The sequence below is a fragment of the Tenrec ecaudatus genome, chromosome 12, assembly GCF_050624435.1.
Source record: "Tenrec ecaudatus isolate mTenEca1 chromosome 12, mTenEca1.hap1, whole genome shotgun sequence".
NCBI classification, from domain to species: Eukaryota; Metazoa; Chordata; class Mammalia; order Afrosoricida; family Tenrecidae; genus Tenrec; species Tenrec ecaudatus.
The window spans coordinates 30,760,575-30,778,028 of record NC_134541.1 but is presented as its reverse complement, the minus strand read 5'-3'; the positions used below and the strand labels follow the sequence as shown (position 1 = coordinate 30,778,028).

Below are 17,454 nucleotides of genomic sequence, written 5' to 3'. Positions count from 1 at the left end.
GGATGAGTAGGGGTTAACTTGCCCTGTGGATCGGGCGTGGTGGTGGGTGGGCGGGGAGGTCAAGTGGATGGAGCAATTTGACCGTCTTATATAAATGTTTGTAGAACTAGTAAAGGCCTTGTGGCCCTGGAAGGTAACAAGAGCAATGAAGATTGTATACAGTTGCACTGCTTTCCCACCTTCCCTCACTGGGATCAAGGTGGTGGAGTGGTGGGGAGGGGTGTCACATGGTGGCTGACCCTTTCATGGCTTTCAAATCTAGTCCTAACCTTTGGGGTGATCACGTGAAAAGGCCCTGAGGTAGGAATATACCTCCTTCACCTGGGGATACTATCCTACATCAGAGTATGGCTCACCTGAGTTCCTGCCAAAATGTAGGTCTTGGCTAAGGGGGTACCTATAATCCTGGGTTTCTTATAGGGTCCCAATTGCTGTTGCTGCTGCTGCTGCCGCTGCCGCTGCCGCTGCCGCTGCTGCTGCTGCTAACCTGGGGACCACACCTTGAGCAACAAAGCCCTTCCACAAAGCAAAGCTCCAACCCCATTTGCAGAGTCTCCACATGGATTACTGTGGGAAACTAACACTGAGAGAAATATGACGAGGACTAGAGTCCCTAACTTATAACAGAGGGAATCTGGAAAACTAACATTCCATGGTGGGAAAGACACCGCTTTGGTAAGTTAGAGACAAAGCCCAAGTCCATTATCCTGCTTATTCCCACAGATTCTCCCCTAACAGCTATGCTGCCTTAAAGTGAGCACGTGGTGGATTTGTATCTCCCTGTAGAAGCTGACATTCTTTGATTATCTCCTTCTGCCACGGCAGGCACCCATCCTCCCCTCGTGCCTTCCCCCAGTGCAGGTATTGGGTCTGCTCACCTGTGAGTTTAGGGACTTTACTCTGATTACCACCCACCTTGTGACAAATGTAACTCCTGAATATGCATGTTGTATGGCTAACTATAAATGCCCCAAGACAGTAAAGACTCCCTCTGTCTTCTCCCACCTCCATGTGGACCACCAAGAGAGGCTGAGGTGAGCATATTACCATGAAATGTGTCTGACTCCTTTATTTTATCCTTTCTCCTATCTCTTCTATCTTCCATGACTTTACTATAATCTTTCTATATGATAGCCATACAGTTGTGCTTGCGGACCCTGCGGTGGCCAGAGGCTGGTTTACTCTGACAGATTAGGCCTCCATTAAACTCCCACAGACCACTGACTACACATGTGCATAGTCCTGCCCGCAGACAGAGTACATTGGACAGTGGATTCCTGCCAATATGTTAAATTTTAACATATCCTTTGTGACCCATCTTTAATTTGTTCTAGCCTCTATAATCTTCTGCGTTTGGATGGAGGTTTTTCTGTGTTTTATTTTGTTGTCCTTGGTGAAGTTTTTGGTAGGATTTTCTTTATAATAAATCTAGGCTAAGGGGAGGGAGGGGGGAAAAAAAAGAGGACCTGATGCAAAGGGCTTAAGTGGAGAGCAAATGCTTTGAGAATGATTGGGGCAGGGAATGTATGGATGTGCTTTATACAATTGATGTATGTATATGTATGGATTGTGATAAGAGTTGTATGAGTCCCTAATAAAATGTAAAAAAAAAGAAGAGAGGAGAAAAAATTGATTAGGGCAAAGAATGTACAGATGTGCTTTATACAATTGATGTATGTATATGTATGGACTGTGATAAGAGTTGTATGAGCCCCTAATAAATTGTTTTAAAAAAAAAGAAATCTAGGATGGGTAAATCTATAGACGGTAACTAGACTACTAATCCCTTCAAATTGCAGCAGGTAACATTGGGCAGGAATGGGGAGCGAGTAATAATGGGTACAAGAATGAAGGAAATGTTCTAAAATTGTGGTGGTGATTGCACAACTCTTTATAAATTTAAACCATTGAATTGGACGGTGTGTGAAGTATATGCCAATAAAGCCAATTAGATGCCAAAGAAATGTTTTTTTAAAATCCAACACTGGGGGGGGGGGGGAATCCAACACTGAACACCAAACTCATAGTCATTGAGTCAATGCCAACTCATAGTGGCCCAACAGGACAGCGTAGACCTGCCCCAGTTAGGTTTCTGAGACCGACAGCCTCATCTTTCACCTGAGGAGCACATGTTGGTTATGAACTGCCAACCTTAAGGTTAGTAGCTCACTGTGAAACCCACTATCCCACCGCAACTCCTTAGCAAGGTCCTCAGCATCACTATTCTCACACCCAAGACCTTCTACCTGAATCCAATGCTACTATCTGATGAAAACTTTACATTCAAATTCAAATGTCCCTGACTTGTGTGAAATTTTTTCTTTAGAGTTTTTGTTTGTTTGTTTCCACTTTTCTTTGGTCTCTCTTCATCTAGGGTAATCCCCAACACCTGCTCGGCCGTGTGTGTGTGTGTGTGTGTGTGTGTGTGTGTGTGAGAGAGAGAGAGAGAGAGAGAGAGAGAGAGAGAGAGAGAGAGCACTGATATTTCCAGAGTCCGCCTGGTGGCTCTGTAGACTGCACAAAAGCCTGTATCTGTCTGAGGTTTCCTCATGAGTGGATGCAGGTTAAGCATGTAGGACAAGAAGGCTAAGCAGGTGACGTGTCCCCCACCTTGCATGGAGTCCTGTCATTTGGCCCCCCATTAAAAAAAATAGTATCTTATCGTGTTTTCCGTGAAAGATTACACAACACATTAGATTCCCATTGGACAATGTGGAAGTTACATAATCTGGTGCCAATTTGAGACTATTCAGAGTGAAGGGGTGGAGTTTATACTATCAATCAGGTCGTTGCTTGATGACCTCATTTGGAGGTGCTACAGAGATAAACAGCTCACTGGAGGTGGGACACAGACTCTCAGCTTGGCATTCCTGATGAAAAGATTCATTGGAGCTACACTAGAGCCCTGGAGCTGGAGGTGCCACGTGGAGACCCACACCAGCGTTGAGATGCTTCCACTGCCACTGGATCCACAAGACTTTCCACCCACTTGCCTGTGATCTTCCTGTATTTGGCATCATTGCAGGTGTTGCATGAGTCTGAAGTGGAATTTACAGACTGATATTGGACATAAGAGCTAATATCGGACTTATGAACTTGATCTGAACTGGGTTAGGAACGTTTTTCAATATACACTTGCTCTTGTATAGAAAGCTCTTTCTTATACACATGAGTGTCTATAAATTTGTTTCTCTAGTCAACCCAGACTAACCCAGGCAATTTCTACACAAATTGTTGAGTGACGAGTTACATTTTCACAGTGTGCCAGCGTTTTCTCTAAGCATGCTCAGACAGTTCCGTGTGCAGTGCTCAAGTTTCCCTGCCCCCTTACCGACTCATTGCTTTGCAAGAATGGCTGCCCTTTTCAGTTGGCCCCTTACTGATGATGCTAAATTTAATAACTTGCTTCAGAGAGGTGTATTAGTCCAGGTTGACTAGATAAGCAAATTCATAGACACTCATATGTGTACAAGAAAGAGTTTTATATAAAAGGTTTATAGATCCCTAATAAAATGTAAAAGAAGAAAAGAGAAAAAAATGATTAGGGCAAAGACTGTACAGATGTGCTTTATACAATTGATGTATGTATATGTATGAACTGTGATAAGAATTGTATGATCCCCAATAAATTGTTAAAAAAAAAAAAAGGTTTATAGAGAAACATCCCAGCCCAGTCCAGAGCAAGTCCATAAGTCCAATATTAGCCCATATGTCCGATACTAATCCATAAATTCCTCTTTTGATTCATGCGGCCATGCAAGGATGTCAAATGTAGAAAGAGCACAGGCCAGTAGGTGGAAAGTCTTGAAGATCCAGTGGCGGTGGAAACATCTCAGCTCTGGCGTGGGTCTCCACATGCTCCTCCAGCTCAGGGATCTGACTCCAACAGCGTGGCTCCATGTGGCTTGTCAACAGGAATGTGAAGCAGAGAGTGTGTCTCACCTCCAGGGAGGAAGATAGGAGATCCCAGAATCCTCAGGAGAAGGCCATGCCCACACAGAGGCCTCATTGGTTATGACCTGATTGACAGGCTAGACTCCACCCCTTCACTCAAGTTGACAGGAGATGATGTAACTGCCACAAGAGTGTTCCCTCTTTAGATCTCCTGCGAGAGAAACCTTCACCTTGTCATTAAAAAGCTATTCCGATTTCAAGACCATAATAATATTCCATTTCTCAACAACCTTTCTCTGAATGGGCTTACCATCCATTGATGATCTTTGCATGTTATTTCTGGGGTCATTTAAACACTTAATTGTGTGTGTGTGTGTGTGTGTGTGTGTGTGTGTGTGTGTGTGTACTCACATAAGTGGGGGGGGATGTGTGGCGAGGGCTGTGGCTGGGGGCACGACCCTTAAAGCCCTGGGCTGCTAACCACAGACTGGCGGCCCCATGAATGGTGACCTATCGGTCTGCTCCCATAGAGATTTCATCCTAGAAAACCCTGAGGCGTCACGGAGAGTTGAACCTAACAACCACAGCCTCTAACCAGGCTCCCATCTTGACCAGGCAGGATGCTTCCAGAGAGACAGGCTCTGGGCACCCACCCTTGGGGTGACTCTTCCTTGTCTCCCAGGGATTAGCAAGAGAGGCCAGCACCCAGAAATCTGACCCTGAAGGCAGAAACTTTGACCCTCCAGAGCTGTCTGAACTTAGGTCCACTCCTCAGTCCCCTGGGTCAAGTGCTGGGGAGTGTAAGAAGAGAGGCCCAATGCTCAGTCCAGCTGGCAGCAGGAGCGGCTCTGGTTTCCAGGCCTACCCCCTGGTTACTGGGCAGATCCTGCACTTGGATTGTTGATGGGTGGGTTCATCAGGCGCACTGTCTTCAAGTCTCTCTGATCGAGATCTGTTAGCTTTCCTTAGAGCTGGAGTACTGAAAAGAACAGAAGCACTCCAGTCCTACACAGGCCTGAGTTAAGACCAAGGTCTTCTACTGCTGTGTGGCCTCCGTAAGGCTCAGTTTCCTCATCTGTAAAATGGTAACAGTCACCTCTTATGAGTATCATTGAGATTAAAGAAATATGCATTAAAGTCCTAGTGCAATGCATGGGATGCCATGAGCAATCAACTCTATTATCCAAACATTCACAGTCTGCCCCTGCCCTTCCTCCATCATCACCCCTGAACCCTATGCTCCAACCACCACCTCCTCACTACCAACTGGGGAGGGAGGGCAACAAATGGTTTGTATTTGGCTACTAACCTTAAACTCAAACCCAACCGATGGCACCACAGAAAGAAGCCCTGATAACCTGCTTCTACAGTGTTGTTGGGTGAGGTTCAGTCAACGCTGACTCACTGCAGCCCTAGGTGAGAGAGTCCAACTGTCCCACAGAACTGCCTTACAGAAGAGTCTACAGAGAGGCAGGGGTAACAGCAGGGGGCACCAGAAATCAGAGTCAATGCAGCTGCAGAGCAAAGATAAAAAGAACTCCCTGCCATCGAGTCCATGCCGACTCATTGTGCCCCTATAAGGCAGGGACAACTGCTCCTGCGGGGTTCCCCAACTGTCGCTGTTTATGGAAGTACAGCAGCTGGTGGTTTCCAACTGCTCACCTTTCAGACAGTGGCCCAAACCACTACGCCATGGTCTGTGCCCCGAGCACCCTACAGGCTTTATCCTTTATTCTGTTCATTCTATTATCTTTCACATACTGACGCACACGCTGCACCCAAATGTAAGCTTCATGAGGACAGGGAGTCACTTCTGCCTGTGTTGTTCACCACAGTGGTCCCAGAGCCTGAGACGGTGCCTGGCATATGGTGGGACCACAGGCAAACAACATGGAAGGAGTGAGCAATGAACAATCGAAAAGTTGTCCAACGTACGGGTAACTAAACAAATTTTTCGTTGATAGCCTCAGGAGGGTTGGAGTGCAGGGCAGCCTCGGACTGAGGCCGCAGACTGAGACTGGTGGGCTGGGTAGGAGCAGGAGATTGGACCCTGGGCTCTCCCTCCAGACCGACATGCACAGCAGACTGTTATCTTTCTCCAGCACCCGCCGGTGGCTTAGAGGTCCTTGGATGATGCTAAATAACGAGGTCGGGCAATTGGAACCTACCTAAAAGTGCCGTGGAAGAAAGGCCTGAGGATCCGCTCCCACAGTGACAGCCTTGACGCTACGGGCAGCAGTGCTGCGCTGCAACGCCTGGGGTCGCCACGAGACAGTTTGGGTTTGGGTTTTAGAGTTAGCGTATAGCAGGTTGCTTAGCAACACGCACGCGCACGCACGCACGCTCTTGCCACCACTAGAGGGCGAGCGGGCGGGGGGAATGTGGGCTCCCGGGCGCGCGCGCGGGCGGGCGGACGCGCACGCCTGCGCAGAGGGGACGGGCGACGGGGCACGTCACTTCCTGTTTCTTTAGGGGAACGTGGCTTTCCCTGCAGCGCCTGTTTCCCCGCTCTGCATCGGTGCTGCGGGTCCGGGAGCTGGAGTCGTAAACCCAACACCGCCTCGCCATGGACCCAGCCCTGAGCGACCCGCTGAACAGCAGCGCCGAGACAGTCAGCCCGAGCAACGGCACGACGCGGCCGCCGTCCACACCCGAGGGCATCGCGCTGGCCTACGGCAGCCTCCTGCTCATGGCGCTCCTGCCCATCTTCTTCGGCGCCCTGCGCTCTGTGCGCTGCGCACACGGCAAGGTAGGGTCTGCGGCGAAACCACCCGCTTTCCACCCCTCATCCCGGGGCGGCCACGGACCCTCCCCTTACCGGACAGACACCTCCCTCCCGGACCCTGCCCACCCTTCCAAGTCCACATCCTGAACCGACTCTTGGTTCCCCAAGATGTGGGCACCCAGCTCCGCACTGACACCTTCCCCACCCGGACCCCGACACACCCCTCGCGCCTGTGCCCCTTACCTGCGCCTAGGATCGCTGTCAAAGGGCCCCGCCCTGGGATTCAGCCACTAATAGCTGAGAGCCTCCTGGACCCAACCAAACCTGCTCTCTCCTGGGTTCTGGGTCCCAGGTCTGTGACATGTGGAGAAACATCACCCCGTGGAGCTCCTGATTGGTACTATCTCTCGCCATCCCTGTTAGGAATCACAGGTCACTCCACCTCAGGACCAACTCTGCCATCCAGACCCACCTAAGACTCTGACTCTAGTCCACCTGGAATCTTTAACCCAGTGGGTACTGCCCCAGCTCCCTGAGGTCAGACCCGTCCCTCTGCCTGAGTAATAATAATAACCCAGGACTATCGCCCTTCAGAACCTGGTGCCTTTGTGACTCTGTTAAACCAGAGGTATCACACTTACTCTGCTGGCTTCCTCACGCCAGTTACTACCCAGTCTTGGACCTGCATTTTATCCTAGTCTGAGACGAAACAGTTATTACCCCATCCCCTGATGACCTCAAAGTGACCGGACCATTCCCCCCATCCCACCTGAGACAATCTTCTACCATATTGGGCCCAGCTACTGCTGACCTCTAAGGAGGCTGAACCAGACCCCATCACCTCCTAACTCCTGTCTTCTCTGCCTCAACCCATCAAGGAGGCCTCTCTAGGCCAATCAGCCCACCATGGCTTCCCGCTACCTGGCACCTTCTTCCCTCTTCCTCACTGCCCCTCCTCCTCCCAGCCCTGCAGACCCAAGCGGAAGCTGTTTCACCCAAAGAGGGCAGGCACACAAAGCAGCTGCCTCTTTTGAAACTGATCAAGCCCAGGTTCTCTAAACGTTAACTGTTTGAGCAAGGCTGCCGCCTGCCCCCATCCTTCCGTAAGAGCTGAGGGACTGGCAGCAGCTCCAGTGGTCAGATGCAAAGGAGGGTAGTCTAGCAGGGCTTAGGCTCAGAAATGACCCTGCCCTTCCTTGTCTGCCTCTTGTAAGCAGGGTTCAGGTGACATGAAGCCACCCTGCCATCCCTGCTGAGCAAATGCTCACAGCAGAAGTTCTGAATAGGCCAGGCCAGAGCAGGAGACAGGGCAGTGTGGCTTAAGGCCAGGCAGCTTGATCTATGTGGCTCCCAGAACGAATTCACCTTGATGCTTTCATCTACACACAGATCCATGTTCTTTTCTGGAAACACTTTCCAGACAACAGAATTTCCCAAACACCCACTGCTGGGAGGCAGGGATGTTTCTGCCAAGATGTATGTGTGGGAAGCTCTATGAACCCAGTACCCTACCAGTGACAGAACCATGACCCAGAGCCGGGTTGGGGAGGGGAGGGCAGGAGACACAGAGCGATCCATGCCCAAGTCCCAGGGTGAGGTTCAGCTGACAGTGACTCACAGCACCACCAAGTTTCCTTATATAGAGGGGTTTCTGAGCCTGTAAATCTTTATGGAAGCAGACAGCCTCATCTTTCTCTCTCAGAGCAGCTGGTGAGTTTGAACCAATGACTTTGAAGTTAGCAGTCCAGTGCCTACCCAAGTGCAGGAAGTAAGGCTAACTAAGAATTATGTACACCTGCTCCAACTTCCGTACCCATTCCACTTAAAGGCATACTTGGGGACCGCTCTTGCTTATAACCCAGGAACTGTCTGCAGTACACACTTGGGAAAAAATTGTCACAAAAGAGAGATTTCAAGGGAAAGACCCGTCAGCACCACCTCCTAGCCATTTTCCACTTCGTGTGTAGCCCTCCACAATGTCCCCATGTGCAAGCACTCTGTACGTTCCTGTCTGGATGTGTATATGCACACGGCACTGTAGAGCACATGTCCTCTGCAGCTTCATTCCACACACATCCCACGGCCCACAAGAAATCTTGGTCACCTTTCAGTGCCGATACCTATAGATCTGGCTCATTCTCTGGTGGGGGGGGGGGACATGCAAGCCCACGGTACACGATTCCGAAGGTGCTGGGAGGTGCGCACGGTGAGAGACTGCCCCACCTGTGTTCCCCGGAAGCAGCCTGCCACCTGTTTCTCAGTTCTTCATCAAGAAGCGTCTCTGCCGGTGCAGAGTCTGGCCCTGCCCCACTGCTGTCCCACATGCATCACACATCCAGCTGTGCTCCACGAGGTTAGCAATGGCCCCAGCTCTCCGAGGTGGATCTCAGGCCTTTCTTCCGTGGCACCTGCAGGTAGACTCAGACTGCTGTCCTTCCGGGCAGCAGCTGACCGTGTTCTGTTTGCACCACCCAGGCTGGGCACCTACGGATCTTTAAACATATGCTTCCCCAACCCCCCTTTGGTGCCCCACGTATTCGCTTGATACAGAGCCCTTCTTTCTTGCATCTGGGCTTGCTTATTCACATACACATTGGCAACCCAGCGCTGTCATTACATAGCTCGAGTTCTGTTCCTTGTAAGTAGATGCATGCCCTGCCATCCGACGGCGGCAGCAGCCTCGCAGGGTTAGAGACGCGAGTGCTGACTTGGAGACTGGGCCTGGTCTGAGAATTGCCAGTTAGAGAGCCCTCCCTCCGCCGGGCATTGGAGCCCTTCCATTCTTTTGCTACCACACCCCACGCTGACATGAACATCCTTCCATGTTTGTCATTGCACACTGACCTGTGTGTGTAGAGGAAATCCCTTGAGCTTGATTGGCTGAGTCAGAGGCTGTGTGCACAGTGGATCTCGATGATTTTACCGGACTACCCTCCATGGAGATGGACTCGTCCCTGCATGCTCTCCCCTCCCCAGCAGCAACCTCAATTCTTGTCTCATGGCCACATTGGAGCCCACGTTCTCCAGGGGTCCTGAAAGCAGGCAGCGGGTGCGATCGCGTACAGGCTTTTCAAGAACCGCCTGCAGGGTGGGTGATAGGCAGGTAGGAGGAGGCCAGTACAAAGGTCTGGGTGGGGGTCAGAGGACCCAGGGGAAGGGGATTTGGGTGTTCGGGAAGCAGAAGCGTGGAAAGTTGAGTGAGTGAACTTGGTGGGGAGAGGAGGAGGCCCTGGAGTCTGGAGCTGAGTGGCTTCTGAATTCCCGATCATTTCTAGGGCATGGCCTAGAAACAGGACCCAGCTGGTGGCAAAACCCTCCACAGATGCCGCAGCTCCGTCACCCGCTCAAGTCCAGGCACTTTGGCAAGAGTGAGGCCATTTTCATTGTTAAAGCTGATACAAACTGTAAACACCACTTTCCTGATGCAGTGAACAGAAAATGACAGACCTGGAATGGGAACCCATGCATGCTCCTAAGTCACGGCATCGCAGGGAGGGACACTTTGCCAGGGTACCGCCCCTCCTCAGTACAAAGCTCCCATGTGCCCTCGGGGCCACGCTCCCTGCCTTCCTGTCAGCCCCTGAAGCCCAGTCCAGTCCGCATCGAGTTCCCAGGTGGTCCCTCGGTCAGGTCCACCCCTGGTCATTGGCCTTGGGTGTGGTTCTGTCAGACCCAGAAAGCCAAGACTGACCACTGCAGAAGGGATTCCGTGTCTGTACTCAGGCCCCCACCCCTCCTCCACCCCCGAATCATTTCCCAGCCTTGCTGCCTACTCTCCCCCGACATTCACCACAATTCCTTGGGGACAGGGATCAGATCAGCACAAAGCTGGTCCCTTTGAGGTGGAGGAGGTCCGACATGTCTCCAGTCCCCGACTTCTTCACTGTGTCCTGTACCAACGGCCCCCTCTCAGCACCTTCTGCTTCTCTGCAGGGTTCGGTCATCCACTGCGGTGGCCACACAGTTCACAGGCCATCCTCACAGTTAGGTGGTTTATTGGGAGACGGGGTGGGGACTCAGGATCAACTTGGAAGAGACAGGCTGCAACTCCAAAGGCAGGCCAGCTTCATCCATCAGACAGCTCTCGGGCCCCTGTCAGCGTTCTCCGCTTCAGCTCCCCCATCAGCTTCTCTCTCCACTGCTCACAGACCCGAGCCCGTCAGCCTCCCCTGGCGGCTTCTCCCTGTTGGGCTTTTCAGATCCGGACGTGAGACTCAAAGTTGAAGGACGCCTGTGTGGGCGTGCCTCAGAGGAGCGGCCTGGGGTGCGATCTCAGCCTGGGGTGAGCCTCTGGCCACTGGAGGCAGCAGAAGTCTAGCCTGGTGTTGCCAGGGCTGTGAGCGCCGAGACAAACCGTAGAAGGCGGTGGGGGATAAATATACAAAGGGGTCAGCTTGTCCCCAGTGATATCGAGCCGGGCCCTGCGGACAGTGGGGATCCTACCCAGAACTTGATGCCCCTGAAAACTTGGCCCCCTATTTTTAAATATAGACTATGACCAGAAATGACATTCCCAGTAAGCAGGTATTTGGGACCCTGAATGTCATGGGACCATTGCACGCCTACGCTCAGTTACCTGTGCACCCCTTCTAGCCGGTCCCAGTGTGATTGCGAGTGTTGACCTCCCCGCATCTTCTTGTCCGCAGTGTCACTTGCCACTGGTCGCCCCTGCCCGTTGTGAATGCAACTGTGGCCTTTATTTTGACCGTATTCCACTTTTCCCACGCGAATGTGTGAGGTTCAGATTTTGTCTAGAATCGCTTCTCCCGTCAGCCTGTGGTCTCCCTGTGCGCCGGGTCAGCACTGTCGGTTTGTCTCCCTTCCAGATAAGATGTAGTGGTCCTTATGTGTCCCTTACGCATGTGGAAGAAACCTGGAGCCCCTTCTATCGAGGTCCCGGACCACTCTCCTCTCGGGTTTCTCTCTCCAGTGACAGAGCACCTCTCCCGCCACGATGGCTCCTGTCCGCAGCGGACCCCGGGCGCCCTCCTCAGTGGCAGTGACCCACAGCCCCTTGGTCGCTCACTCGGGGAGGGGCACTAGCGGAGCCCCCAGCCCCTGGAGGCCCGACCGCTGCCCTGCTCCAAGGGCACCCCGCATGAGAATGCCTCTCTCTCCTCTCCCCGCTCCAGAACGCCTCGGACATGCCGGAGACCATCACCAGCCGCGATGCCGCCCGCTTCCCCATCATCGCCAGCTGTACGCTCCTGGGCCTCTACCTCTTTTTCAAAGTAAGTCCCGCGTTGTAAACCAGCTGCTCTCCTTACGTTTGCTGTCGCGGGAGCTGTGCATGTTTGTTGAGAGACAGTACCGAGCAGGGGGACCCAGCCCGTCATGACCCACAAAACAGAGGCAATGTCCGCCTTCCCCGGTCTGCATCTTGCCCTGGGGGAGTGCTTGGCTCCGTTTGGTTATGCGTGCGTGTGTGCCTGCGGGTTTCATCGTGCTGTGCACATCGGGATGGGGGTAGCTTGTGTGCCTGACATCCCTTATCACACTAATGGCCTTTTTTTATTGTCGTTTGTTTTTTTTTTAATTTGTTGAGGTGTATTTTCCCAATAAAAGTTACACAGGCTCAGTGTTGAAAAGCTGGAAAACACAGAAAAGTAAAAAGGGGGAAACAGCAGTCATCCAAAACCCCTGTACCAGAGACAGTCACAGTTTCCCTCCGGAGGTGTGTCCTGCGCCCCTCCCCTCCCCTCCCCGTGCCTGCATGGCGTCCTCTCACCTGCCTCTCCTGTGCTCTGTTCACCCCACTCCCCGCCACACGTTGCTGACCTTACATTGCCTTTCCTCTCTTCTCCAAAAACTCTCCTCACACACTTAGCAAAGGGAAGCTTGCCCTTGTCCCTGACTGGGAAAGTCATGCACAGAGAGTGAGAACTTCAAGGGAGATGTATCAAAAGAGGGGAATAACAGTATTGGTAGTTCCTGCTGAAGTGTTACATTTTTATAAAAAAATAACTTTAAGGAAATACACGTGAGCCATACTCCCCTCCCCTGTGTGAATTCTTATGCCTCGTTCTGTGATGCATATCCCCCATTTGTTTTAAGATCTAAGAGCTTTTGAAGCCCGACACACCCCCACCCCCCAGCCTGGTGTGTTCCTTGCCACAGAGACACCTCTCTGGCAACCCAGTCCGGTCTGCCCGGGGTCTGTGGTTTGGCGGCAGCCCCGAGGGGCATGGGCATGTCAGTGGCCCAGCAGCGCTGCCCTGAATGTCGTGCAGACGTTGGCACACTTTCAAGCACCTCTGCATTGGCGTTCCCAGGTCTCCATTCGGCAGGCGCTGCCGAGTGGACTCAGCAGACGGTGATGTCACGGAGGCCAGAGCTGGACTGTGCCGCAGGGGGATCGCGGTGACTGATTTCAGAAGTCAGTAGATCACCACACCTTTTTCCAGAGCCCTTCCCCGCCCAGGTAGACCTGAAGGTGTAGCCCAGCCTGCTAACTGCTTGCGTCACTTGGAGACTCTGTAATGACCCTCTCTCACTACTGTGGAGTCTGGGCCAACTCCTGGGGCCCCCAGGACTTTCTGAGGCTGTCAGTCTCTATGGAGCAGATTCCATCCCTATCCCGGTGAGTGGCTGGTAGGTTTGAACCCCTAACCCTGCAGAGAGCAGCCCAAAGCTCAGCTCGGCTGCTATCGAGTCAGTGCCAACGCTTAGCAACCCTGCAGAAGAGTCTAGAACTGCCCTGGTGAGTTTCCAAGGCTGTGACTCTTTATGGGAGTAGACAGCCCCATCTTCCTCCTATGAAGCAGCTGATAGCTTTGAACTGGTGGCTTTGCGGATCACAGCCCAAAGGCCGCTCTGCCACCAGGGCCCCTTGGTGACCCCCAGGGCTCCTAGAATGCACGCATGCCACATGGCCTGCCAGGAAGGTGGTGCTGATTGATACTCCCACCCACAGAGTGTGCCAGCCTCCCTTACGCCCACCTGCACTGGGACCCCAGAACCTCCATTTTTGCCAGAGTACAAGTGCAAAGTGCATCAAAGCATCGTCTTAGTGTCCCCTTGTGATTAGCTCAGACATGCCCTTAGGAATGGTTTCAGCTTCAGCAAACTGGCAGGTGCCAGTTCACTTCCAGTGCTGCACACGTGTGAAGCAGAAAGTGTCCTGCTTTTTGCCCTTAAAAGCAAGAGCACGTCAAGAAGCCCTGGCTCTTCACTGGTGGGGTTTTCGTTTGTTTGTTTGTTTGTTTGTTTGTTTGTTTGATGCCAATTTCCCACACACACACACCACCCTCCTGGCCTCAGGGACAGAATAGAATTTATCATATGCACCCCACCATCCATCTGTGCCGGGCCCACCTCCTTGGTTTTCTCTTCCCCTGCACCCTGAACCTCCCCCTCCCGTTTCCCTCTTGCCTGGGGTCCCGCTGCTGTGCATGTCTGCCAGAAGGGAGACCCACCCGGGCCCCCCTCTCCGGGGCTTTCACGCACTCTCAGTGACTCTGTGTCTCTGTGTCTGTCCGGCCTGCTGACCCTGGCTCAGCTCCTGACAGCTATTTCTCCAGTCCCTCCTGAGCCAAGTGCCAGGCACACACACCGCGTCCCTTGGCTCAAGACCTTCTACTAGGGAAAAAACTGTGTTTAGGACTCTTAAATTAGGCCAGGGTCGTTTCCGCCCTCCCCCCCCCAAAAAAAAAAGTTTTTTCTGACAGCACTAGGGGGTGAATGTTTTTAAGACCCGGTCCATCCTCTTCTGTCTTCAGGTAAGCCCCCCCAGCCCTTCTGAGTCAAAGAGCCCCAGACCCCAGGCCCCAGGATACCTGTGCCAGGAGGGCAGGGCCGCCGCTGTTGCGATTTCTGAAAGACAGCCACCCCCAGCGAGGGAGGCTTGGTGGGTGGTTCTCGGGGCTCACACACTCAAAACCCACCAGAGGCTCAGAGGTGGGGCCAGAGAAATGTGTCCCACAGTCCAACAGAGAAAGGGCAGGTGTGAGGGTTCTACCTCAGAAGAATTCATCTGCCTGCCCCTTGTCCGTGGGTCCCCTTCTTGTAGTCGTCACAGCGTAGGCCACGGCTGTGTCCCTTCAATGATTCAGCGGACAGTGAGCATCTAGTACTTACCTGCCAGGCCTGTGCCGGGTGCTGGGGCACCACCGCCAGGAAAGCAGATGGCTCACCCGCCCTCCCAGGGCCTCCCATTCCGTGGGAGACAGAGAGCGAGCAGGTCATCCCATAAGCAGGCATGATACGCCTGCAAGGCAAGGTTCGCAGCGCCCTAGAACTCCACAGAAGAAGCACCTTCCAAGGGGTACACCCTCTTCCTGAGGAAATTCCCCCCAGCCCACCCCAGACACCAGCGTTTCACCACCCCCACCCTCACCCCACCCCCCGGCTGCTCAGCCAGACCCGAGTCCTCCTGCCCCCTGCTCTTCCTCTCAGCCCCTCAGCATACCCTCCCGCTCCCTAACCCTCCTTCCAGCCCAGGGCACCTGCTGCCTCCACTTACACCCAGCCTGGTCTCCCCGCACTGCCCCTCCTCCTGAGGCCTCCAACACAGATACACACACACCCCTCAACCTCAAACGTTCCTCCAAAGAGCCATGCAGCCCACCCTCTCCACTTCCATTGTCCTCCCAGCAAGGGGCCCTGGCTTGACCGCCTCCCCTGTGCCCTCCATCGCCACCTCCTACTCTACTCTTCTCATCAGCCCCCATCACCACCTGGCACTGTTTTGCCCATTTGGTTTTTGCTTGCTTGTTTGTTGTTTGTTCTGTGAGTCCCTGGCACATGAGCCCAAGGGGACAGGTCTGTGTCTGTCTGGGGCCCAAGCCCAGCACCTAGCAGGCAGGCAGTGTGGGGAGGCTGCATGGAGGAGGGGGCTGTGCCAAAAGCCGATGCCCGGGGTCCAGAGCAGCAGGGTACGTGGCGGGGGGTCCGGGGGAAGAAAGGAGGACAGGACAGCACAGGTCGGGGGAGGGTGGGTGTCACACCCTCAGCAGCAGAGCGAGACAGACAAGGGCTTGGGGGCCAAGGCGAGAACTGGCCCTGAGTGGAGGAGAGCAGGGGTGCTGTGGAGAAAGTCAGGGAGCAACGTGCGTGCCCTAAGAGCCCACTGCAGATTGCCACTCCCTCTGTTCAAGGCCGGCCCAGTAACGGACCGATGCAGGAGACTGTGTAGCAGGGCCTCCCCAGAGCCCAGGGTCGGCACGCAGCCATGTACCTGTGGCCTTGTGACAGCACTTTCTCGGTCCCACCTGACACTAACCAAAGACCCAGCAGCCACTGTCAGGGCCAGCTGCCATCTGATGACCCTCCCTAAGAAGAGCTTCCTGGGACAGTAAATTGGGGCACGCACATAGGTCACTTGTTGCTGGGATGCTCCGGGCCTTGGGGAAGCGGGGGTGCCACTCCCTGGATTTTTGAGCAGAGACCGGGAAGAGTGAGTCTGCTGAGGTTGAGACAGCGCCGCACTTCAGTCCAGGCCCCAGGTCCCCGAGGTCCCCACCCAGGTACAGCCCCAGAGTCACCTGTCTGCAGATACATGCAGCCCCCAAGCACAGCAGAGGTGCACCTGGGAACTGGAGACTTCCCCCTTTCTGCACACAACCTTGGAAACTAGAAACCCCCGGGACTGTCCTGAGTGTGTTCAGATGCTGCCCCCCCGCCTGCAGGGGAGAAGTGGGCACCCGCGGTCTCTCCCCGGGGCTGCCGTGCCCCTGACTTTCTGTTTCTCTTTGTGTCTCTGCCTCAGATCTTCTCCCAAGAGTACATCAACCTCCTGCTATCCATGTATTTCTTCGTGCTGGGGATCCTGGCCCTGTCCCACACCATCAGGTCAGCAGCCGATGGCGCGGCCCTGCAAGCTGCTCTCCCAGGGGCCAGCACCGGGGCTTCATTCAGAGCCAGGCTTGAATGCTGGTGGTAGCACCCAAGGGAACCTCTGCCTCCATGCCGTCGCACCGTGGGTGACCGTGGACAGAGCTGTCGGCTGACTGGGAGGGAGGAGAGAACCCAGCGGGTGGGTCAGGGACGTCGTTTGTGGACAGGCAGGGCCGAGCACGTGGTTCCCAGCCCGGTGTGAGCAGATCCTGTGGTACCCACCAGTCCCCACTGTCTGCCGGGCACCGGGCCTATGCGGTGCCCTCTGCTCATAGTCTCCGTGAGGAAGGAGAGAGGGGCAGGATCGTGAGGTGTTGGGGTGTGGGCTATGGAGTTTGACTCTGACTCTGGGCTCTGCCCCCTTAATACTCTGGTAATCACGGGCAAATCACTTCACCTCTCCGGCCTGGGTTTCCTCACTGCAGTGGGAAGAGCCTGCGTGGCTGCCTCTCGGAAAGCTGGCAGCGTGGTGTCTGTTGGTGGTGATGTGTGCAGGGGCGTGGCTGTTGTGATCAGTACAGTTGTGTGTGTTAGCCTCCGGCATCCCTGTTAGGTCAGCTTGTGCTTATAAGCCCATGGTCGGTCCAGCCCCAGAAACTGAAGCCTAGAGAGGTCCGACGATGTGCTAGTAATCGTCAGAGCCAGGATTCCCACTCCAGACGGAGGCCCCAAAGCCCAAGGTCTTCCCTGGGCCTCATCCTCCTGAAGAACCTCGTAGCTCAGTGGGGGTGCCGTCTGGACTGGGGGGTGGGGGCTGTTGAATCTTGCAGACTAGTGCTCCTTGGTGCAGTCGGTCCCATGCAGGGCATTTTGCCCCTAGCCCTGCTCACCGAATACCAGCCCTGCCCCCGAGCAGGGAAGGCTAGGAGTTGAGAGCCCTCAAGGTGGAAGAGCCAGAAGAGATAAGGAGGGGGCCCAGCCCAGCCCGGCCCTGGAGGGGCCGTGTGCACGTTGAAGGTCCAGTCGGGGTCCGTGAGGAGATGGCTGGAGCGGGGAGCAGC

At 54.0% G+C, this 17,454-nt stretch overlaps 1 protein-coding gene across 5 annotated transcripts in view; it reads left to right on the top strand.

Annotated features, from left to right (window-relative positions):
- The first annotated feature begins 6,339 nt into the window (after positions 1-6,339).
- HM13 (histocompatibility minor 13) overlaps positions 6,340-17,454 on the top strand; it is a 30,979-nt gene continuing 19,864 nt past the window's right edge. For 2 of the 5 annotated variants that reach the window (XM_075563830.1, XM_075563828.1), the window contains exons 1-3: positions 6,341-6,643; positions 11,752-11,850; positions 16,326-16,408. In XM_075563830.1, the coding sequence (XP_075419945.1) occupies positions 6,461-6,643; positions 11,752-11,850; positions 16,326-16,408 (365 nt within the window). In that variant the 5' untranslated portion in view covers positions 6,341-6,460. Of the gene's footprint in view, positions 6,644-11,751; positions 11,851-12,164; positions 12,294-16,325; positions 16,409-17,454 lie in introns of all 5 variants that reach the window. The other 3 variants (XM_075563826.1, XM_075563827.1, XM_075563829.1) reach the window with 3 other exon arrangements.